Source organism: Stigmatopora argus, chromosome 22, assembly GCF_051989625.1.
Source record: "Stigmatopora argus isolate UIUO_Sarg chromosome 22, RoL_Sarg_1.0, whole genome shotgun sequence".
Classification (NCBI taxonomy): domain Eukaryota; kingdom Metazoa; phylum Chordata; class Actinopteri; order Syngnathiformes; family Syngnathidae; genus Stigmatopora; species Stigmatopora argus.
Window position 1 is genome coordinate 3,475,409 of NC_135408.1, and position 22,092 is coordinate 3,497,500.

Genomic DNA, 22,092 nt, shown 5'->3' on the forward strand with positions numbered 1-22,092 from the left:
AGTGAACCATGCATACTTAACAGTGCTACTCGCTCTTTAAAACAACCACACTAGGAGTTCGTTTGGGTTTTGACAGTGGCAAATTCTTAATACTTGCAAAGAAATAGTATTTTGTTTTCAACATAAATCTCCGTCTCGTAATTCAAAGCATGCGTGCAGAGGATTTGTTTGTAAAGTGGCCAAACCCGTTTCAATCTTTGTCTGTACGGCGTCTGGATGCTATCAAGTCTTGCTTTGGTGCCTCTGTAAATATTAAGATTCTTCAGTGTGTTCTTCAGCATTTGAGCAGCTGTTTGAGGTCCTTTTAAAAAGAATATAGGCATTCCTCTTCACCATGGGGCCATTGTCAAGCCAAAGTGTTTTGGGGCCTGGAGGACATTTTGCCACAACAAAAATAGCCACGAATCCTCACCAACAGTCTGTGCCACATCAGGATTCGATTTAGCATGCGTTTTCTTTGTGCTGGGAAAGAAGCGGTTTTGCACAGCTCTGTCCCAACCGATGCCACGCGGAACTTTCACTACCGTCTTTAGGAATGTCAATTGCCTGGATGACAAATATTTGCATGTTTGAATACACTTGTGTTGGGCTTAAAAACCATATTGGATGATTTAAACCCTTGACCTCCACTCAATTTTAATTTAATGCGTGTGCTTCTTGGTCCTGCTCAGGGAAGGCATGCAGATATTTTTTCTCCAAACTCTCTAAAGTTTTTCAGAATATTATGGACCATAGTATCCCTAAATTCTTTGCAATTGTACATTAAGTGACTTTGTCCTATTTTCTCACATACTTGTTCACAAAGACGTGAACCTTGCCACAAGTTTGCTTGTCAATAACAGAGGAATTCAGGATAAATCATTTTATACCCAATATGCTTGTTCTGGGTTGTTCCAAAGAATTGTTTCATGGGCGTTCCTCAACTTTTTTCCATCTTTACCCCCTTGCCCAAAGTCTTTGAAACATCTTGCAGCCATGAAATCTAATATTATTGTTTTTGTTAACAACGACAATCAATTAATGACCATGTCCTTGCAGCATAGTATTCAATAAAATATAGATGTGGTGTGATTTTCATCTTCTTGTATTCAGTTTTTATCTGTTAAACACAATTTTCCGACCTAACTGAAATTGCGTTTTTAATTTATTAACCTCCAGAGTGTTAAACTGAATTTTGCATCCTGTACAAAAGAATCCCATAAAAAAATCATCTTCAATACGTTTAAAAACAGGCAGTCGGTTATATTAACTTTGACATTTAGCACCACCTGCTGGTCAATTTATAAATTGTCACATTTCACCTTCATATCCCATTTATGGGCAACTCTTTCGGTATTTCCCCCTGATTTGTTATTTAGAGAAGGCCCCCTTTTCTACATCCCAAAATGAGGTTAATAAATGAGTTTAGGAAAAAGGTATGCTTTTTCCGTGGCCTTACTCACCCTGTTTTTATATTTAAAGGACCATTTGCATAAACCCTTGATTGATAATGAATCTGCGTTTACTTTGATAAAATAAAGGCGTAATAGTGGTTTAAAAAAAGATAATATACACAGTATTTCCTTTCAACTATGTACTGTTGTATACCTCCTGTCCACTCAGTGGCGCTAAAAAGCTTATTGGCAACTCAAAGGACACGAGCATTGTTGCTGTTCGTGTATAAATTGAATAAAAAACAAAAACGACAATCTAGACATCTAATGTACTTAATATAGGACCTTAGCCACATTAATAGTTTATTATAAACCAAAATATTAGAAAATTTCGCCACGTTTTTAGTATTTTATTTAATAAAGGGAAGTGATATTCTCTAATAATATTAGAGAATATCAACCCCCAACCCCCCCCCTCCTTCGGTTCACTTCAAACGACCCCATGAGAAAAGTCTAATGCGTTAAAGGTTAAACTGATTTTTTTAATGTATATATTGGCGTCCGAATCTGATGTACTGCGCATGCCTAGTATATTATCGCCTCTATAGTCGAATCGCAAGAGCTTTATTTATTTTAGCTTCAGTTATTGAATGTGTTACGCAGTTTCAATGGATAGTGTTCACAAATCATACAAATTACTTAATACCGAAGAATTATCACGTATGTTGGGGCACGTCGCGGCTCCCGATAGGGACAGCAACGATAAAGCGAAACCGGAAGTGTGTAGGAAGTAATCCTCCCTTCCCGTCTTCTTCGCTTGTGTTCGATTTCGTCCCTCGGCGTCAACGTCAAGATCGCCGCAGCTGTTTGGTTCGCTTCATGAAATGAGACGGTGTGTCGATCAGCTCAAGGTTGACAAATGTGAACCGTGACAAGAAGAGGTAAATACTAATATTTTTCTTGCGACACAACGTGTGCGAATGTGAACTGTTGATGATGTGAATAGCCAAGATATTGTGACTTGGTAATAAACGTGCTGCATGCTCCCATATAGAAAGAAACTGGTACATCATGGGGCACAAGCCATCAAAGACTGGCGGTGGCGAGGACCTGCCGAAAACCACTTTATTCGAAAAGGAGCCAAATGGCACCACGTACAGAATCCCTGCTCTCATCTACCTGAGGCACAGTGGCACCTTTCTCGCTTTTGCAGAGAAGAGGACATCTTCTCGTGACTGTGATGCCAAACTTCTGGTGATGAGAAAAGGGGTGCAGAGTGATGATGGAACTGTCCAGGTAGTTATTCAAATGTCACTACAACATAGAATGCCTTTCTTGATACGGACAGAGAATCCTTCTATGTTTAGTGTGACATCCAAAGTATACATTTCTCCCCACAAATGTTTCTCAGAAACTTCATTTAGTCAATGAACGATTACACATTTTGATTAGAGCTGTAATGTATTATTAGTGGGGTTGTATAGAGTAGTGATGTGCCCAATGTGGGTATTTTTGCTGTATTGGATTCGGTCACAATATCGGATGATATTTAAGTCTGCATTCCACTGATAAGAAAAAAGAGCTTCCTTATTCTATAAACAGCCGTGTTCCTTAATTTCCATATGTTTTAGGCCTGCTCGCAAAAAACAGGCACAGCACATTTTACTGGATACAAATGAATGTTTCCTTTTTTCAATATTAATGCTGGGTATTAAGTAGTATCTCGCTTCACTCATTGGGACAGAATCCCCTTTATTCTGGCAATGTTTTTTTTCAGTTAGTAATAAACTTTGAGGACTGTCAGAGTTCATTGAGCCAAGATGAGCGTGGATCTTTGACCTTTGGTGTTTTGGACCCAAACTGATTAACCTCTGTCTTTCCTGACTGATAATAGAAGTTTTCACATTGACTACACAATAACATCTGCATATTATCATTTACAACAGTCAAATTAAAGAATCCAATCAACAACTTTCCTGCTCTTCTAACTCCTTTAGTCTTTTTTAATAACCCAACTTATTGGCTGCCATTGAAGAGCATCACATATATTTTGAGACTGTCAAATTTCTTGCTGCTATTCCTGAGTTTTGTCACGTTTTGTTGGGGTTTTTGGGTGGAAGTGCGTGTGTGTGTGTGTTTTCCTTGTGTGTGCTGTGTGGATGATGTGTACATCTCAACTCTTATGTCCCTCCTGGTTTCCCTTCCTCACGTGGCCAGCTGTTTGTAGTTTATAATTAGGCCTTGTCCATGTATTTAAGGGAAGTGTTTGGTGTTGTCTTTTGGTGGGAGTATTCTGTTATGATCGCATGGGTGCGTGGCGAGGACAGAACCCAGGATGAGGCAGGAAAAAAGTGGAGAAAACATGACTTATGTGGACGGGGAAACACCAGGTACATGCGGTAATACTCCCACCAAAAATGTCACCAAACACTTCCCTTAAATTCACGGACTAATTATAAACTACAAACATCTGGACGCAAGAGGAAGGGAAACTAGAGGGACATAAGAGGTGAGACATACACATCACCCAGACAGCACACACAAGGAAAAAGCACACACACACACACACAAAATCCCCAACAAAACATGACACGTTTAAACCCAGTCATCTCCTTTCAGTGGCTTTCGAGTGAGGAGCTGTCAAGCGCATGCCTGCCCGATCACCGCAGCATGAACCCCTGCCCCGTGTTTGAGAAAAACACCAGCACCTTGTTTCTATTCTTCGTCTGCATCCTGGGTAACACATCGGAGCAATGGCAGATCCACACAGGTAAGAACAAGACACGTCTTTGCTATATCAGCAGCGGCGATGACGGCCACAACTGGAGCGAGGTCAAGGACCTGACGGATAGCGTGTTAGGACAAGTTATCTGCAAGTGGGCCACGTTCGCAGTGGGGCCGGGTCACGGGGTCCAACTTGAGAACGGGAGGTTGATTATCCCCGCTTACGCATATTACACTCCGTACCGTTGCTTCTCGTTCCCCATCCCGCACACCGTTTACCCCCGCGCGTTGACCATCTACAGCGCAGACTTGGGCAAGACATGGCAGGTGGGCAAAATGCTCCTCAAGAAGTCGTGCGAGTGCGAAATGGCGGAGATCATTGACCATGAAGGCCGCAGTCACCTTTATTGCAACGCTCGCAACTTCGGCGGACACAGGCGCGAGGCGCTAAGCGAAAACAGCGGCGTCTGTTTTGACAAACCTCGCACGGCACCTGAGCTGGTGGAGCAACCCAGGGGCTGCCAAGGAAGCGTCATCGGCTTCCCCGCACCCGAGTTCCTCCCCAGCGAGGACCCCGAGAGCAAAGCCTGTGAGGCGTCCCTCGTCTCGCCGGACACTCAAACCTGGCTCCTCTTCATGCACCCGACCAGCTCGCATAGCCGGCGGGACATGGGCGTGTACTTAAACCGATCCCCGCTGCATTCCAGAGGCTGGGACAGGCCCAGAATCGTCTTCGGCGGGCCCAGCGGCTATTCGGACTTGGCCTACAACCGCGACAACGATCGCTTCTCGTGCGTTATGGAGTGCGGCAAGGAAAGCGAACTTGAGCAGATCGCATTCATGTCCTTCACGCTTCAAGAAGTCATGCAAGCAAACAGGAAGCCGTACTAAATAACCGCAGACGATTCGTGTATTTAACTCATTCACTGGCATTAACGTCTGTTAAATCAGTTTGAATTGGGATTTGCCATTGAATGATCATGTTTAGTGACGTCCGGATTCAATACTTTTTATCGGTATAGGCACCCGATACGGAAGTTTTTGCCGCTTTGATGAGTATCGGATTTGTTCCTGAGATCGGCTCCATTCCAGTAGTTGTGCGTGTTTCAATATTTGTAAACAAAGCATTTCTTTAGGTGTTACCACCAGGGAACACTTTGGCAAACATCTGGAAAAAATGCCTCAAAAGTAAGCCCTAGACATCCAATCCATTTGGACTGGGACGTCTAGGGCTGTCAATGGCACTTAATGAGTTACCAATGACGTAACATTAATGCTGTGCTCAAACGTGTCAGTCTCGTTATGCTTGTTTTCAATTTGGCGCTCACACCAGGAAATTTTGCTCCTTTATCAGATTTTGCTACCGAAGCTTTTTCTGATATCCAATTTTGTTTTCTTTTGTCAATTTTGCTGTGCAATTGCTGCGCCCATTGTAGTTCTGAAGATTTAATTGTGCTAACGTTACTAAGTGAATACTTCTTCTTTCTTCTGCTCATGGGGAACAATATTCTAATGGTTCTTCTGCTCCAGTCAACAGTGTTTGAGAGCTTCTTGACAAAAGAAGCCGAATATTATATTATTATTGTTCTGTCTAATCACCCTCTTGCTACTGCCACTATGAAATTTCCCGAATACGGGATGAATAAAGTTATCCAATCCAATCCAATTACAGAACTGCAAAGTAGCAACTTCTGATAGGTAGCAAAATATGACAGAACACCGGTCAGAATGAAGTGTGATAACAACAGGACTGCTGTTGACGTCTTTCCTTAGTTTGGGTTTAATGCCAAAATTACTATATGGTTAAATAAAATGGTTCATTTTTAGAATAGCTCTATCAACGTCAATGGTAGTGAATGAGTTAAAATCAAAGCATGAAACAATGCATCATTCCTTTATGTTTCCTAGTGTTCCTCTTTGTGGAAATGCACAGCCATGCAGGAGTCATTTGGTTCGGTGGTTACTTATTTACATCTCAATGTATAATCAAGTCTAATGTGCTACCGTATTTCCTCAAATAGTGGCTTGGATTATTTGGATGGAATGGAAAATTCTTACTTTTGCATCAAGCAAAAGTTTGCTTTTCTTAACACAATGATGTTGATTGATTTTTTTGGAAGGACTTACCTGGGATTTGTTCTTGTGAGTTGATTTTCTGCAAACCAGGAGATGAATTTGAGGTATTTTTTTTATAAATGAAAGAGTTACTTAGTTAAAGTGAGCTGTACTCTGATTTTATTAAGGTTTTTACTTGCTGCACAAGTTGTACTTTTTACTTAATACATTTTAGGATATGGCTGTTATTTGTAAAAAGAGCTGGACGACAGTGAAAGCCACTATTTGAGCACATACGTTATTATGCTAGTTTGATGGCTGATCTGAAGCATGCAGCTCAGCCATTTACTTGACTGTTTTTGTCGCATGCTTGACAAGCGTTCCTTGCCGAATCCTATTAAACATGATAGATTTTTCCTATCTGGTCTGATTTGCCTTCAATTAAGGAGTGCAGCCTTTCTTCTGTGATTCAGCTTTCCTATAATTTCAGTATAGAGTATTGTACTGTGATTCACCTGGCCGTCTCGTTCAGGCTTCGAGCAAAGGGGAAATGAACTACTTTGTCATATCAAATAATCAAAGTGTGCCAAATAAGGGTGCAGGCAAGATATTAGAGGATTTTTACCATGCTTTTGTTTGTTGTAAACAAAATGGCTAATTGTAAGATTCACAATCCGTTCCCCAAAATATATGTTTTTGTAACTGCGTAGTACTCCTGGAAAGTCTCTTGAATCTTGGCCTCACAAGAATTTAGTAGAAAACCATACCAAAATCCTGCTATGTCCGCTAAAGTATCTTGTCTATATTACATGATGCAACTGTTTAAATCAGAACAACGTGTATATGTATTACTCTACTGCATATGTGACCCTCCTCATCCTCAAAAAAAGTTATCCATTACTCTGTACAAAATCCACTAACTTCTTGTGAAGCTTGCCTGGAAAAAGACCCCTCTAATATCTATCAATTTAGGACTCCATTCTGGCAATGCCCATGATTTCGTAAGCCACTGTCTGTGTTTTTGCCAACTGTAGTGAAAAGTGAAAAAAGCTGCATGGCATTTGTTCTTTTTATAAAATAAAAGCAATCAATTCCTTTGTGTCTGCATGTGAAATACCTAGAATAGTTTTTCCACAAACAATTACATGACTATAAAAGGAGAATAATGGTAAACATGCAACTATTTTTTAGTTTAACAGTACTATTGGCCTAAGAAAATGTTAATTATTCAAAATATTTTATTAGGTATGCTATTGTAGACTCTTGATCTTACATTTACGTTTTATTTTACTCTGCATACCAGCATGAGCCTCTCAAACAGAAAATACTCTCTCTGGGTGTGTTCTTTTCAGTCCAGTTAAACTTGAAACAAACTTTGGCTTGTGAAAGAATAACAAATTGTATCGTGTGACGTTTTGATAATCAAAAAGTCTGTCTCGATGTTTTTATGTGTTTGCTAGTTTGAGAACACTGACTTCTAACAGTAAACATGATCCCTAACACAGAATATACTGCTAATCTGTTTTCTGCCTCTTGAAGAAATCAGGCTTTTCTTTCTATCCCTGACAAACAATTGATCACTTGTGCTATTTAAATTTCCCAAAGGCAAGAGCTGGTCATGTGCAGTCATGCAGAAAATTTCACCTTTAATCAAAAGTATTCGTGAAATGTGAACATGCATTTACCGTATTTTCTCGCCATATTTATCTCAAAAAAATTAATGACTGAATCAAGGGTACGGCTTATATGCGCACAAATTAGACTTGATTGATATCCACGAAACTGCAAGGTGACAAGGACGAAACGCCTTAACCCAAAACAAATTTATTCTGATGTCTATGAATGAAATTCAAGAAAAAACATGTATTTTGCATAAAATATGAAATAACTCACTTACTTGTGTGTCACTTACTGTCATTGCTCGCTCAGGGCGCCGCCATCTTACCTAGGGATGACAAACCAGACCGCTAAGCACACGCTTCCTGGTTGTATTGCTCACGTGACTTCCTTTTTGAATTTGTCTACGTGCAGGCAACACCCTTTAGGAATGTGCAATCCAGCAATCGATTTATACAGTATCTTTAGAAATACCATGTGCAATGATTTTCTTAAGATTTTCCCTTCAAAGTAACACATTCGTACTCCCTATTAAAACCATGAATATGGAGGTGAAAATTGTGAATGAGGGGGCGTCTTATCCGAGATAAATTGTCAAATTCAAAGATTTTAAGGCAATTTTAAGAGTACAGTCGTACCTCTACTTACGAAATTAATTGGTTCCAAGACTTTTCGTAACTTGAAAATTTCGTAAGTAGAGGTGTACTTTATATGTAAATTCTCTAATTCGTTCCACGGTCCTCACACAACTACAAACTAAACCCTTTAAAATTGGCGAAACTGTCCCAATTTTCTATGAAAGATGTGAGGAAACACACAAAAATTATAAGGAAATGATTTATTAATGTCTTAAAATAAATAAAGCATTTGAAAATGTGCCCTGCGTTGCTGAAATATCTCCCTCCGCGGTGTTACAGATGTAAGACCCGTGTTTGTCCGCCAGATGGCGGCAAGAGTGGTTCAACCAGGGCCAAGAGCCGTCCATTTTGTGGTACATTTTAGACTTTTACGTGTGTCTGTGTGTGTGAAAATGTGCCACGTTGAATTTGTACAGTTTTTAATCGCTTAATAAGGGGAATGCAAAATAAAATAACGGATAAGGAAATGCATTTACTTTTTGGGGGATTTTGTAACTTGGATCTTTCGTATCTCGAGTCACTCATTTGCATTTCGTACCTAGAGGCATTCTTAAGTAGAGGTATGACTGTACGGCTTATAGGGGGAGGCGGCTAATATGCGAGAAAATCCGGTAGTATTTATATATGTTATCTTACGGAGAGAGAATGAAGATTGAAAAAACGCAGGACTAATCGTTGTGTCTGTGCTGAAGAATGTGAAGGAAATTATGCTGATGCTATGCATACAAAGAGCACTTTATTGAAAATATGGATCTTCCTTCCCTGTATTTTATTTTTCATCGCATTCACCAACCGGCAACTTCCCAGATTGAATGAATCACATTATGAGTCACATTTTTCATATCTTTTGTAGTTTCTGCTCACTGTTTTGGTCATAATCTTTCCGCACATATGCTAATTTGTATCCCACACAAGGACTTGTCATCTCGATGATATTCAATGAAGTTCACCAGTGTTAGCAGAACGGATTTGCTGCATGATTCAGTGTGCTCCTATCTATAAGATGCAATATTCAGGGTAGCTTTTGAACAATTTAATGTGAGTTTTGATGGGTGCTTTTACTAGGGAATTCTTTAAAGCCAAAATGTATGTACTTTTTAAAATTATTTTTTTAGACTAATGTTTCTTTAATATTATAGCTGACGAGAACACTCTTGATGAGTGCAGCTCAGTAGTTTCACTTTTTAAATTTTTTAGAATAGTTTTAGACTGCTCGGATTCGGTAGGTACATTGTAGGGACGTTAATGCATTGACTCTCACAGCTCATCAATTGCGCACTTATTGTTTCCTGTAGGTTCTTGGAACCTACAGTAGAGGGCATTCGCGCAATTCGGTTTCTCTTTTTATGCCTCTGGGCTGATGAGTCATTTTGGAAGTGAGCCCTCAGTCCTTGATTCATTTTGTACTTGCTGTTATTGATTTTATTTTGAAACCAATAGGTTATAGCTGTGTTTGGGTATATCATGACAGACAGAGAGGAATGTTAAATGTCACCAAATGGATATGCTGTATATTGATAGATGGGTACACATTGCAGAACTGAACTTTAATATATATAGTTGCCATAATTACCTTAAGCAATAGTCTGCCTTGTGGTGTAGAGGTTCACTCGCCTGACTTCCGTGTGGATAGGCGCGGGCTCAATTCCCGCTGGTGGCGGTATGATTGTGAGTGTGGATGGTCGTTTGTCTCTGTGTGTACCCTACGGCTGATTGGCGACCAGTCTATGGTGTAGTCTAGCTTTCGCCCGAAGTCAGTTGGGTTAGAAGCATTTGCCAGTTACCAGTACTGGTGCAATCCTTGGTGTGAGCTGAGAAAAACTGGAAAAAAAATGTATATTATAGTCACAAATTATGGGTGCGCGTTATACATGGATACACCTTATACTATACTATATAAATACGGTACGTAAACTGCAAATGCGAAAAGAATCAAGTGAAAGGGATGTATACCCATTTTTAGTCACAAATTATGCGTTAAACACGGATGCACCTTATACTATACTATATAAATACGGTATGTAAACTGCAAATGCGAAAAGAATCAAGTGAAAGGGATCTTACTGAAATTCTTTCCATTGAATTACATTGATTCTCAAAGAAAAGAAATACTTTCTTTTTCCAAATGCAAGTCATCCCTTGAACAAATTGGCAACTACTTGGAATTAAACGCATCAGTTGTTTTAAAGCCTACTTGTGAATCATTTTGATACCCTTTTACAAGACACGAAAAACAAGAGCGAGACCTTTCAAATCATGTAATGTGCTTTCCTTTTAGACGCAGCAACAGACACATTACATTCAGCATGGATTGTTGCCCCTCATCCCCCTTTCTCTTTGTTGCAAGACAGTAAAATAGAATTAATGCAGGCAAAGTTTACATTTTCATAGTTTGGATTGAATAGTTCATGTACACGGGACGCAACACTCAGTCATGGTCACAGGGTAACGGGGCAATTCCGTCGTGATTTCTAAATGAACCTCTGAGCCTTGCCGCCAAACAGACAGGCCTATATACACTTGATCATCAAAACATTCCACCCAGAAGTCCAGACGGTGGTTATTTTCATGGGAAACGACAAAAGGAACACAGCCCCTAACTCTACATAAAAGTCATAGAAAACTAAAGGAAAAATCATGGGAACAAAGAGTATTCATAAAACTAAAACAGAATTTCCCGAGAACTGATTGAAGAAGCAATAAAAAGCTTCCATGTACAAAAAAACCCACAAAACAAACAGCATACATTGGCTAAATCTCACCCCGTGTTACCAAGACTTTTACAATTGACTTTCTACATTTAATTGTTTTAAACATCACATGGAGCTTCAGATTTACCGTAAAATTCAGGTTTCAAGGATATTGCAACTTACGTCCGCCGATAAAAGCCATGCCACATTTGTTCACCTTGTTGGGGCTTTTCTGTCTTTAAAGGGACATGCGCACAGTTGAGGAACAAAAGAGCCGAAAAAAAGACACTGCCAAGAGACTTGCAAGGTTAGAAAACATACTTAGACGGTGTTCCTTCAAAATAATGCATGAAAATACTCACAATTATCCACAGACTTCAATCTTTCAGCTACTTTTTGATACGCATTCATTTTCATTAAGAGCAGAAGTTCTCCGCCAAACTTTGTAAACTAGAATCTCATATTCTTAGTGCATTTTTTTCATACCTCTGAGTAATTTGCCTATTTCTAAAAAGCATGTGATGTCGTTGTTTTCTTTTCTTATTTTTTTAACCACTCAAGTGATCTGCTGTGCCCAACTTGGTAAAGCAGTGAATGTTTGCCAGACCAGTTGCATGCACACTAATGTAAATGTTGGGCACATGAAAATTTACCTTTGCCCTCCTCTTGCTGCTTCCTCTGTCGTTAGGCCCACGGTTCAGAGAGCAGACATACGGTGGTAGTAATGCCCACCATTAACGCACCATTAAAATAGTCCGCTTTCATGGCGTCGTCGACTTTCTTTTCACGTCAAAAGTCCACAAGTAGCTTCACTGAAGACAGAATGATCCTGCCAGTGACTATTAAAATGACTTTTTTTTTTTGTTCTGATTAGCAACCTCAATTTTTTTTCCCATATGTGATACAATGTACTGCGCACAATGGTTTATGCGCTCATTCTTTGAAGCATAATGTTGCTGAGAACATGCAAGTTGTTGAATATACGGCAGAGAAAAAAAAGCAAAGTCTTCTTGCTTGTTTTTCTTCCTCTCGTCGAATGCTGGACTTTCAAGCTCGAGACTCCTTCTTTAAGTGTGGCTTGTTTCCCAGCACAGCATCCATTTCCGTGACTGTTTGTGGGCTCATTTGAGATAAAATCTGAAAAAGTGGTTCAAGAGAAATAGGGTGCACTGTAAATAAAATACGGTAAAGTGTTCTAATTTAGGATTACAGCATTATTACAAACATAAATGCATCTCAAACAGTGAAGGACAACGTATAATGTAAATATTCAATGCATTAATGTTGACCTTTTTATTAAGTCTCCAGTCAAGCATTTATTTTTAGTGATAAAAAAAATCTCGCTAGAGAAATTGTAGAGTTTTTCATTCATTTTCTGAACCGCGTTATCCTCATTAGGGTTGCGGGGGGTGCTGGAGCCTATCCCAGCTGACTTCGTGCCAGAGGCGGGGGAAACACTGAATCTGTGGCCAGTCGATCGCAGGGCACAAGGAGACGGACAACCATGCACGCTCACACCCATACCTAGGGGCAATTTAGAGTGTCCAATCAGCCTACCATGCAGGATTTTGGAATGTGGGAGGAAACCAGAGTACCCAGAGGAAACCCACGCAGGCCCACGGAGAACATGCAAACTCCACACAGGTGGACCAACCTGGATTTGAACCTAGGACCCCCACTGTGAGGCCGACACGCTAACCACTCAGTCGTTTTTCATTGTAAATCATTTTTTTAAGTTTGAGTGAATAATTTTATGATTTTTTTTATTACTAATTTTCATATGCCATCATCAACGGTATTTGCTATTTCAAAATCAAATATGCCACTTGACTACGTCTGCAGCTTGTTTAATGCATATTTTTCACTACTGGTGCGTTTATATTAAACTGAGTGTGATTCAGCATTACAATCTATATGATGAATGTAGAAAATAGAAGCTGTATTCACCCGCAGTGCGCCTAGATTCTCCAAGAGCTGGTCTGTGTTAGAAACACCTAAAAGCACTGAGCTGACTCCTTCACTGCGAAGACACCACGCTGTGAGGACAAAGGACACAGGAAAAGTGATTTTTCTATAGTCTTATAGCAGTCTAAATAAATAATAACTTGGATAATGTACTCCCCTACTTATCATTCCTGAAGAGTGATATTTTTCAAATTTTAAAAGTAAATATTTTTCCTAATGTCTTGTATGTTTTAGGCAAAGTGTTAGACTCCCTAATATAGAACTAGTGACACCACAGGTGGGACTCAAAATTACAAAGCAAGTATAGAATATTCAAACTTTATAAAGGATGACCCTAGGTGAGATTGGAATATGAAACCTCTCAAATGTGTAACAGATTTGTTCATTGCAGCAACGCTATTTTTCTGGAGTCTTAATGTATCTATAGCAACAAATTAGAAAGCGATGTTTAAAAAGAAAAACAATTGCAGCATTTAATGGGCGTTACCGATGGCCAACTGCGCGGCGGTGCATCCCAATCTGTCTGCCAGTAGGTGGAGCTCCTTGATTTTAGCTAGCTGCCTCCGCCCCTCTTCACTGTTCACCCGCTCCCTCAGCCACTGGTACCCCTTCAGCCAAATGCAAGGGGGAAAACAGTAGGTAAAGTGCTTCTTTAGTGATTTCTGGCTAAAAGATCTCACTGATTGGGTGGGGAATTACTGCGGAATCCCCCGGGAGGGCCGCATAAATCAAACTGACCTTCATTGCTGCTCTGGAGCACTCTGGCACTCCGTCGCTGTACTTGCCAGTGATCAATCCGCACGCCAACGGTGACCAGGTCATTGCTCCGACACCTTGAAAACAGACAAATTATGTTTGACTATTCAACAGTTAACTCACTAGCTGCCATTGACGGAGATAGGCATCCGATTCGTTTGAGCAGGGAGAACTTGACTGCCATCATTTGATCGCCGCCAATGGTACAAGAACATAATCATGGTACATTGTTGACAGGATTGTTACCGATCTTGTGGTAGAGCTCTGGGAGCTGCACTTCTACTTTATCCCTTTGGAAGTAGTGATACTCTGCCTGCTCGCACACAGGTGGGATCAAATTGAACTGGCGGGCCACTGAGTAGGCTTCCTGATGAAGGAAAAAATTGGATTTTTTTTTAGCAATCTGCATTGATCAACAGCAGGGAAATGAAAACCACTGATGAGTGCTCACCATTATTTCCATGGCACTCCAGCGTGAGGTGCCCCAGTACATGGCCATGCCCTGGTTTATGACAAATGTCATGGCCCGAACGATCTCTGTTAAAAAGCATTCAAAATGTAAACACTATGTAAAGGTATTGTGGCAAACGGCGTATTACTCAATGGAAAACATTAGGTGAGACTCGTTGTTGTTATCGCGTGACGAGTCGTAATATGAAATTGAAAGTGGGTTAGAGGAGGACGTAAGTCCCAAAAAACACGATTCTGTCGAGATTAAACATTCAAATTCAAACCAGAGGAACAATCACCATAACACGACGCAAATGAGTGAACAAGCACCCGATACAGAGGCGTCTTTGGTTTTATTAACATCAGATTTTGGGCGCCTACTGAATGGTAAATATCTTATATTTATGCATCTCGATTTTACAAGCAAGCATAGGGATTTAAAAACTAATAACTGATCATTATTGAATGTTGACAGCAGGATTTTTTTACTGATGGGTTTTTAGCGATGCTGGCCAATGCTAAAGCATTCTTGTTTCGGTTCCAATGTTGTTGGTAACAACTCTTCATTGGCAACTTGCCATTTGTCACTTGGTCAAAGCAGTTTTCAGTAAATTGTTTGGATCTCAACAAGAGAATAGGCTAATTAGCGACAGGGACACTGCTATGTGCTCAATCCACTTAACGTAATGCTTGTTCCGATGGAAAACAATAAACGCTTACATGGGCTGTCTTTGTGTTGAAGCAATTTCCAACTAACCATTTCCCCATAATTTCTTGGAATAAACAAATAAAACATTGGCCACCAAACGGATGAAAAAGCCTATCTCCCGCTACATCACTTCCCGTAAGTCACTGTGGCTTCCTTGCCAACAGCGAAATATGATTAAAACTGTGTTTTGCGCTTTTTATGGTTTCTTTCACAAAGAAAGAGTTGTGGCTCGGTCAAGTCCAATCTATGGAATTCAGTAAAGTACTGAGCTGATAGTGGGACTTCAATAGCAACATGTGATCTTAAGCATATTTCAGATCACCTTCCATGGGACTGTTGACATCATTTCTGTTGGCAAAGACAATGTCCACATAATCCAGCTGGAGTCTTGATAAGGATCCTCTTAAACCTGCCAAATAAGACACCATGATGCAAAATGGCACATAATGTTAAGGTGTAAAACTACCAAAAACACAATTCAGTTCCAACATTTCGTTCCTTTTTGGCTTATAGAAAATATATTGCTAGTGAAAACGAACACTACAAAATTAATTTGTAGAAGACCTCTTTATCTCGGCATTATTTGGGATGGGAATATTATTGCACAACTCGAAAAAAAACAAGAGTTTTACAGCGATCTGCGTGGCCGTCGCCATGTTATTTAAAAAACAAATGCCAAATGTCAGCCTCATGGTGATCCTTGAAGAGAAGTCCTATTGGAATGAAGTCATGTGACTCATGAAAAAAGCATAAATCAAAGCAGACTTCTGAGCGGGATCCAATTTTAACCATACCGTAGCATGCCGCAAGCTTGGAAACAAATCTGTTTTTAGAAAGGGATATGTCAACTTTAACTATGTCTGTTATGTATTCCTATCAAATGTCACGGTTCTGACCTCGTGTGTGTCATCATTTTTGCCCGCATTTTAGTGACAGGCCCCAAGCCGATTAAAAGCCCAAGTACGAGCGCCGTCCCAGCATGCCGTGCAAACGTTAAAAGCTGCACACAGTTGACCTGTTACGTAATGACCTCAAATCAAAAGGCTCATGACAATGGCGCCTATTCAAATCCTTATTTAATTGGACAGCCCAAGGACATCCTACACAGTGCGCGGTAAACAAACAAAAGTAGCCTTCTTACGGATTAAGTTGTACGGGAAGAGACGATTAAGCGGCTGAAAAAACAACGATCCCGTGGTGCATTTTCCATGGCAGCTTCGCCATATTCTTTTCTACCCCTGGCTGACCCTGAGTCTGGAATTCCTGCCAGGCAACCTCATACAAAAAGCAATGGGATCATACTTTACCTTCAATAATGTGCTTTCTGGAGAGCCCTCTCTCTGTCTCTGCTCTGCAAAGTGACAATATGAAATAGATTAATTGATATTGAGCACAACTAATAAGGAAAGATGGTGGTTTGAAAGGAATATTAATCCTGTTACAGACTATGGCCACTGTACTGGGCATCAATTCAAAAGTTATCGTTATTTTGGGTGGTTACCGCGTCGGCCTCACAGCTCTGGGGTCCTGGGTTCAAATCCAGATCATGTCCATCTATGTGCAGTTTGCATGTTCTCCCCGGGCCTGCGTGGGTTTCCTCCGGGTACTCCGGTTTCCTCCCACATTCCAAAAACATGCATGGTAGGCTAATTGGACACTCTAAATTGCCCCTAGGTATGGGTTTGGGTGTGCATGGTTGTCCGTCTCCTTATGCCCTGCGATTGGCTGGCCACCGATTCGGGGTATCCCCCGCCTCTGGCCCGGAGTCAGCTGGGATAGTTTCCAGCACCCCCCGCGACCCTAATAAGGACAAAGCGGTTCAGAAAATGAGATGTGGCCTTAAATTGACAGCCAACTACTTTTTGGAGTCAAATGTATCCAAAGGTGACTGTGAATGCTCAATAATCAAATTAGGTTCTAATTAGTTTTCCTTTCTCAGGTGCTTTGGCCCCGCCCACTTAAAACAATGATGTCACACCCAGAATTTTTGCAGCCTGGTATTCATAGCCGCGTTATTCTCTGGTTCGCATGTGACCGTACTGTCAAATCTAGAAATGTTCATCTATTTTGGTTGGGATTTCACTACCAGAATTGCTGATAAAAGTAGGTGTCACTGATGCATTCTTTTAGCTGGAATAACTATATAATTGTAGTGATTTTTTTTTTTACCTGGTGGATTTGAGCGCCAAATGTGTTTTGTACATTTAAAATTACAATAGTGCAGTCATTTTTATTTTTGACTTGGTGATCATTCTATATCACCTGTAATTCCTTCACTTCAATTTATCACGGCCCGGCGGCTTGAGTGGTTAGCGCGTCGGCCTCACATCTCTGGGGTCCTGGGTTAAAATCCAAGAGGTCCACCTGTGTGGAGTTTGCATGTTCTCCCTGGGCCTGCGTGGGTTTTCTCCGGGTACCCCAGTTTCCTCCCACATTCCAAAAAATATGTATGTAGGCTGATTGGTATGAGTGTAAGCGTGAATGGTTGTCCGTCTCCTTGTGCCCTGCGATTGGCTGGCCACCCATTCAGGGTGTCCCCCGCCCCCGGAGTCAGCTGGGATAGGCTCCAGCACCCCCTGCGACCCTAATGGGGATAAAGTGGTTCAGAAAATGAATTAATGAATGAATGAACTATTTAAATAATGGATTTTACCCAAAGATTGATCCTTCAATTAAATACTTGCGGCAACAGTAATACTACAATTGGATGTCTAATTAGGGGTACAAAATAGAAACATTTACAAAAAAAAATCTTGGTTCATGCATGAAAGGGCTAATACTGTCCCGAAAAAAAAAAAAAAAAACTTTAATACTTACTGGCCACCCCAGTAGATCTTTGTAGTGATTACAAAACTTGAGCGTCTAGAAGAAGATAAGAATGATTAAATCCTAAGCTTCGAAAGAAATAATAACTACAAATCCACAACATTTAAAACAGTTCAAATTATGTACAAATCAATTTACTCCTTGATTCTTCTTGTAATTATTTAGAACAGTGTGCGGGTGTTTTTTCTTCAGAAATAAGTTGCTGCCACGTGTGTGTGTGTGTGTGTGTGTGTGTGTGTGTGTGTGTGTGTGTGTGTTTTAAACACTGGATCAATGGTGGGGCCTTCTTATGTGGAGTTTGCATGTTCTTCTCGTGTCTGTGTGGGTTTTCTGTGGGGTTCGCTTCCACATCTCCAAAAAACATAGAGGTAAGGCTAATTGAACACTCAAAACTTAATAAGTGTGTGCGGTAATAGTTTGTTTTCTTGTGTCCTGTGATTGGCTGGCAACTTAGTCAGGGTGTCCCCTGCCAACACCCATAGTTAGCTGGGATAGACTACGGCACCCTTGCGACTCACAAAATTAATGAAATGAAAGGATAAAAAATTTTGAGTGAGAGTGGCTAAATATTTTAGGGCTAAAATGCAAGGCATTTCAGTTCATTTTGATATATTTGACTTAGAAAGTTGAAATTACAACTATATTTGAGTTAGAAAGTTGAAATTATAACACACGCATTGAAATGATTCTTTGATGACCTCAACTTGAAAATCAAGGCACTACTGCAATGTATTGCTTTGCCACCAAAAATGGATTTCACATGCATTATTGAGATAAGTAGTAGTAAGTGACCTCCATCCTTTCTTCTTAATAATTTTTCCCAGCGTCATCTCTGCTCTGTGGAGAGACACATAAAGGCAATTTAATTTCTTCATAATAAACCATTACAAATGCATACACGTGAATTGATAGATGACTTAAAACAAATTGAAGGTCATTTTTATTTTACTATATACATAGTAAACTGTCGTATATGAGTCCTGACCTTCCTGAAGCGTAAACCTCGGCAGTGTCAAATAGGTTGACCCCGTTTTCATATGCTACGGTCATCAGGTTCTCTGCCATCTGACAAGAGAAAAAGAAAGGCTGAAACTGAAAGCAATGTAATGGATATGTGGCGATCAGTCCACATCTGATAGCCTCATGATAAAGAATACTGAGTCTGTGGCTATTGATTTATTTTGAATCTTGCCCCCACACTAAAAGGATGCTCACCTCGTCAGATATTTGCGACCCAAACGTCACCCATGTGCCTGATTAAAAGAGTTGTGGGTGTTACATTTAAGGCCGTAAGAAAAAATGAGATTCTGTGTCATGCTTTGGAACTCACCTAGACCGAGGCAGGAAACACGCAGGCCGGACTTGCCGAGGTTCCTGCGACGAGACACGAGAAAGGAAAGCTGTGAAATCAATTTCCCTCAAACAAAATGATCACCATACATTTTGTACAGGGATATTTTCAGCAAATATACCCCTCGCGTTTTTCAACGCTCACGACTCAACATTATTGTTTTCCACAGATGATCTTACACAAATTACTTGACAGTTATTGATACATTGATCAATAGTAATACAGCGAATCCTAATGAGAAAGGAGAGAAAATAAACGTCATGTATGCCGTTATTTTACCATCTCCACTTTTTCAACAAATGTCATGAATTGAACATTTGCATACTAAATAGTAAATACAGTGGTACCTCGAGATACGAGCTTAATTCATTCCGGGACTGAGCTCGTATGTCGATTTACTCGTAACTCAAATTAACGTTTCCCATAGAAATTAACTAAAAACAAATAAATTCGTTATAACCCTCTGAAAAAACACCCAAAACAGGATATTGGATTGGAAAAACATTTTTATTTGATCTAATTCGCCATCTATTAACAAAGTAACAAATGACTAGTGGTTTAATACTACTAAATTCTGTTTAATAGTACTAAAATTAGACGATTTCGCGGAGGAGAGAGAGACAGACAGAGAGGGGGGGACTTTTTGCACTGCAACGTGCTCGTAACATAACAAACAAATTTAAATGAACTTGGATTACGATGCAGACACTCTAAAATAAATTTAATCTAACCTTACACTAAACTTAATTCTAATTTTGTTATTAATTTTTATACCTTTCTTCTCCCGAGTTAGCTCTATATTTGCTCCGTCTCCACCATGACTTTCAGATGCAACCTATCGAGGGTTGTTTGCTTTTGTATTCCCTTCAAAATATTCCCAAAATGATGCACACAAATGTCCTCACAATAGGATAACGCACAACCACTTGCCAACTTGCCCGGGAAGTAGTACTCCTCTCGTATTAGCGACGAAAAAAAAACAACTGAAAAAATGCAACGCTCCACCCAGTGCTCGTAGAGACATTACATGAGGGAGTTGCGACCAGAAAGACAGTGCCCATGATGTTCTTATGAGCAGCTTCTCGCGTCCGCTGTATACTCGTATATCAAAATTTGTTTCGTATCTCAAGATAAATATTTGCCCGAAATTTTACTCATCTCAAATTTCTCGTATGTCGGGGCACTCGTATGTCGAGGTACCACTGTATATGCATTCCACAATTTTTAATGATTTCCCATTTTAAACAAAATTGATTGGTTGATATTGTTGACAATGTACAATTTATATATACAAAAAATAAAGTAAAGGGGGGTGTGGTACATGCAATATGAAGAGGTCTCGAAATATTCAGGGGAGAAAATCATAGCTACTGCGAATGAAGGATCCAAATTGATACAATAGATCACATGTTTCAAAGTGCCGGCCCGGGGGCCAAATCTGGCCCGCCGCATCATTTTGTGTGGCCCGGGAAAGTAAATCATGAGTGCCGACTTTCTGTTTTAGGATCAAATTAAAATGAAGAGTATAGATGTATATTAAATTTCCTGATTTTCCCCCTTTTAAATCAATAATTGTAATTTTTTAATCATTTTTTTCTGTGTTTTTAGTTCGAAAATTATTTTGTAAAATCTAAAAATACATTAAAAAAAAGCTAAAATAAACATTGTTTTAGATCTATAAAAAACTGAATATTCAGGGGTCTTAATCCAGTTCTTTTAATCCATTTATAAAAAAGAAATCTAAATATTATATCTAAAATGGTCCGGCCCACGTGTAATCAAGTTGACGTTAAAGCGGCCCGCGAACCAACCCGAGTCTGACACTCTTGCAATAGATGATCCAATAAGAAACAATACAATATTATACAGAATTATATTGCGAAGGCCAACTTGAAATCCTTCCACTTTTCTTTGTTAAAATGAGGATCATATCTAATTATATTTTCACAATTTGCTGAGGGCCAATAAAAACCATAGTTTGGACCCCACTGGGATATAATAAATGATAAATCGAATCCATCTTCCTAAAGCAAATGAGCTTTAGTGGACATGTGAACACTTGCTCATACTGCACTGCTCGGTGCCAATGCGCCTGTGGTTAAAATGTGTCTAATTGCTATCAGAACAATTGACCTTCTGCCGTTCATATGTTAACAGCTCACAGTAGCTTGAGCGAAATAGCCGCGGGGAAGCGGGCCTCGGGCCGGAGCGCTAAATGGCCCAAAATGTACCAGCAGGGGTCGAGGAGAGCTCTATTACCCAACATGCCAGTCTGGATTACCCAGACGGCCGAGTTTTGAAGGGCAAAACGGAGCTGCCTTTGTGACTACGGGAGCATGTCCAGATGAAATGGCTTGATGCAGGCTCTCCTTCTGCATGTGTGCGCTCTAAATTCTAATTGGAGGCCAAGTAAAAGGGTGGGAGAGGAGCACAACTGCAGTGCTCCTAGCTGCTGTCTTTTCAATGCCAGCATCCCCCCCCCCCTCTTTACACAGCCTGTTTGCCTGCCTGTGTCCGCCACAAATAACCAAATGCAGAAAGACAGTCTGTCAAAGCTTTTTGACTCAGCCTAGAAAGCCTTGCTTTTATTTTCTCTGTTCTATTTTTAATGCCTGACCCCTGAGCTATTTTTAGATTCCTGTACATGTAAGCGTTTGTGTCCCGCTGCGCGGGTGTGCGTGCGTGCTGGTGTGAATGTGGCGTGTGGGTGTGAAATGCTCATTGTTTAGACTCAGTCAAAATAGCACACTACAGCAGGGTCAGGATTGCTTAGCCGCAGGAAGGAGGATGTAAGAAAAGGCAAGTGGGCCCATTCCTGGGACGCAAAGCCGTCGCTCCATCACCTTTTCCCATCGATGACGGCATGGGTCCTCTGAGACCGGCAACATATTTACTTTGAACAGTGGCAATTCCGTGCACGAGGCACACGGGACTTCTT

At 40.3% G+C, this 22,092-nt stretch overlaps 2 protein-coding genes across 6 annotated transcripts in view; one reads left to right on the forward strand and one right to left on the reverse strand.

Annotated features, from left to right (window-relative positions):
- Positions 1-2,181: 2,181 nt before the first annotated feature.
- neu3.1 (sialidase 3 (membrane sialidase), tandem duplicate 1) lies at positions 2,182-7,247 on the forward strand. The gene is made up of 3 exons (XM_077591677.1): positions 2,182-2,314; positions 2,428-2,669; positions 3,993-7,247. Exons 2-3 carry the CDS (start codon positions 2,445-2,447, stop codon positions 4,986-4,988), a joined length of 1,221 nt encoding a protein of 406 aa, XP_077447803.1. The 5' UTR covers positions 2,182-2,314; positions 2,428-2,444; the 3' UTR covers positions 4,989-7,247.
- A 3,403-nt stretch (positions 7,248-10,650) lies between these two features.
- Positions 10,651-22,092, reverse strand: part of LOC144067757 (voltage-gated potassium channel subunit beta-3) — a 28,186-nt gene continuing 16,744 nt past the window's right edge. For all 5 annotated transcript variants that reach the window (XM_077591674.1, XM_077591675.1, XM_077591672.1 and 2 more), the window contains 13 exons: positions 19,134-19,177; positions 19,019-19,056; positions 18,789-18,868; positions 18,596-18,640; positions 17,795-17,839; positions 16,285-16,328; positions 15,300-15,386; positions 14,270-14,355; positions 14,065-14,185; positions 13,801-13,895; positions 13,550-13,670; positions 13,045-13,133; positions 10,651-12,234 (listed from right to left, as the gene is read on the reverse strand). In XM_077591674.1, the coding sequence (XP_077447800.1) occupies positions 12,145-12,234; positions 13,045-13,133; positions 13,550-13,670; positions 13,801-13,895; positions 14,065-14,185; positions 14,270-14,355; positions 15,300-15,386; positions 16,285-16,328; positions 17,795-17,839; positions 18,596-18,640; positions 18,789-18,868; positions 19,019-19,056; positions 19,134-19,177 (985 nt within the window). In that variant the 3' untranslated portion in view covers positions 10,651-12,144. The remainder of the gene's footprint in view (positions 12,235-13,044; positions 13,134-13,549; positions 13,671-13,800; positions 13,896-14,064; positions 14,186-14,269; positions 14,356-15,299; positions 15,387-16,284; positions 16,329-17,794; positions 17,840-18,595; positions 18,641-18,788; positions 18,869-19,018; positions 19,057-19,133; positions 19,178-22,092) is intronic.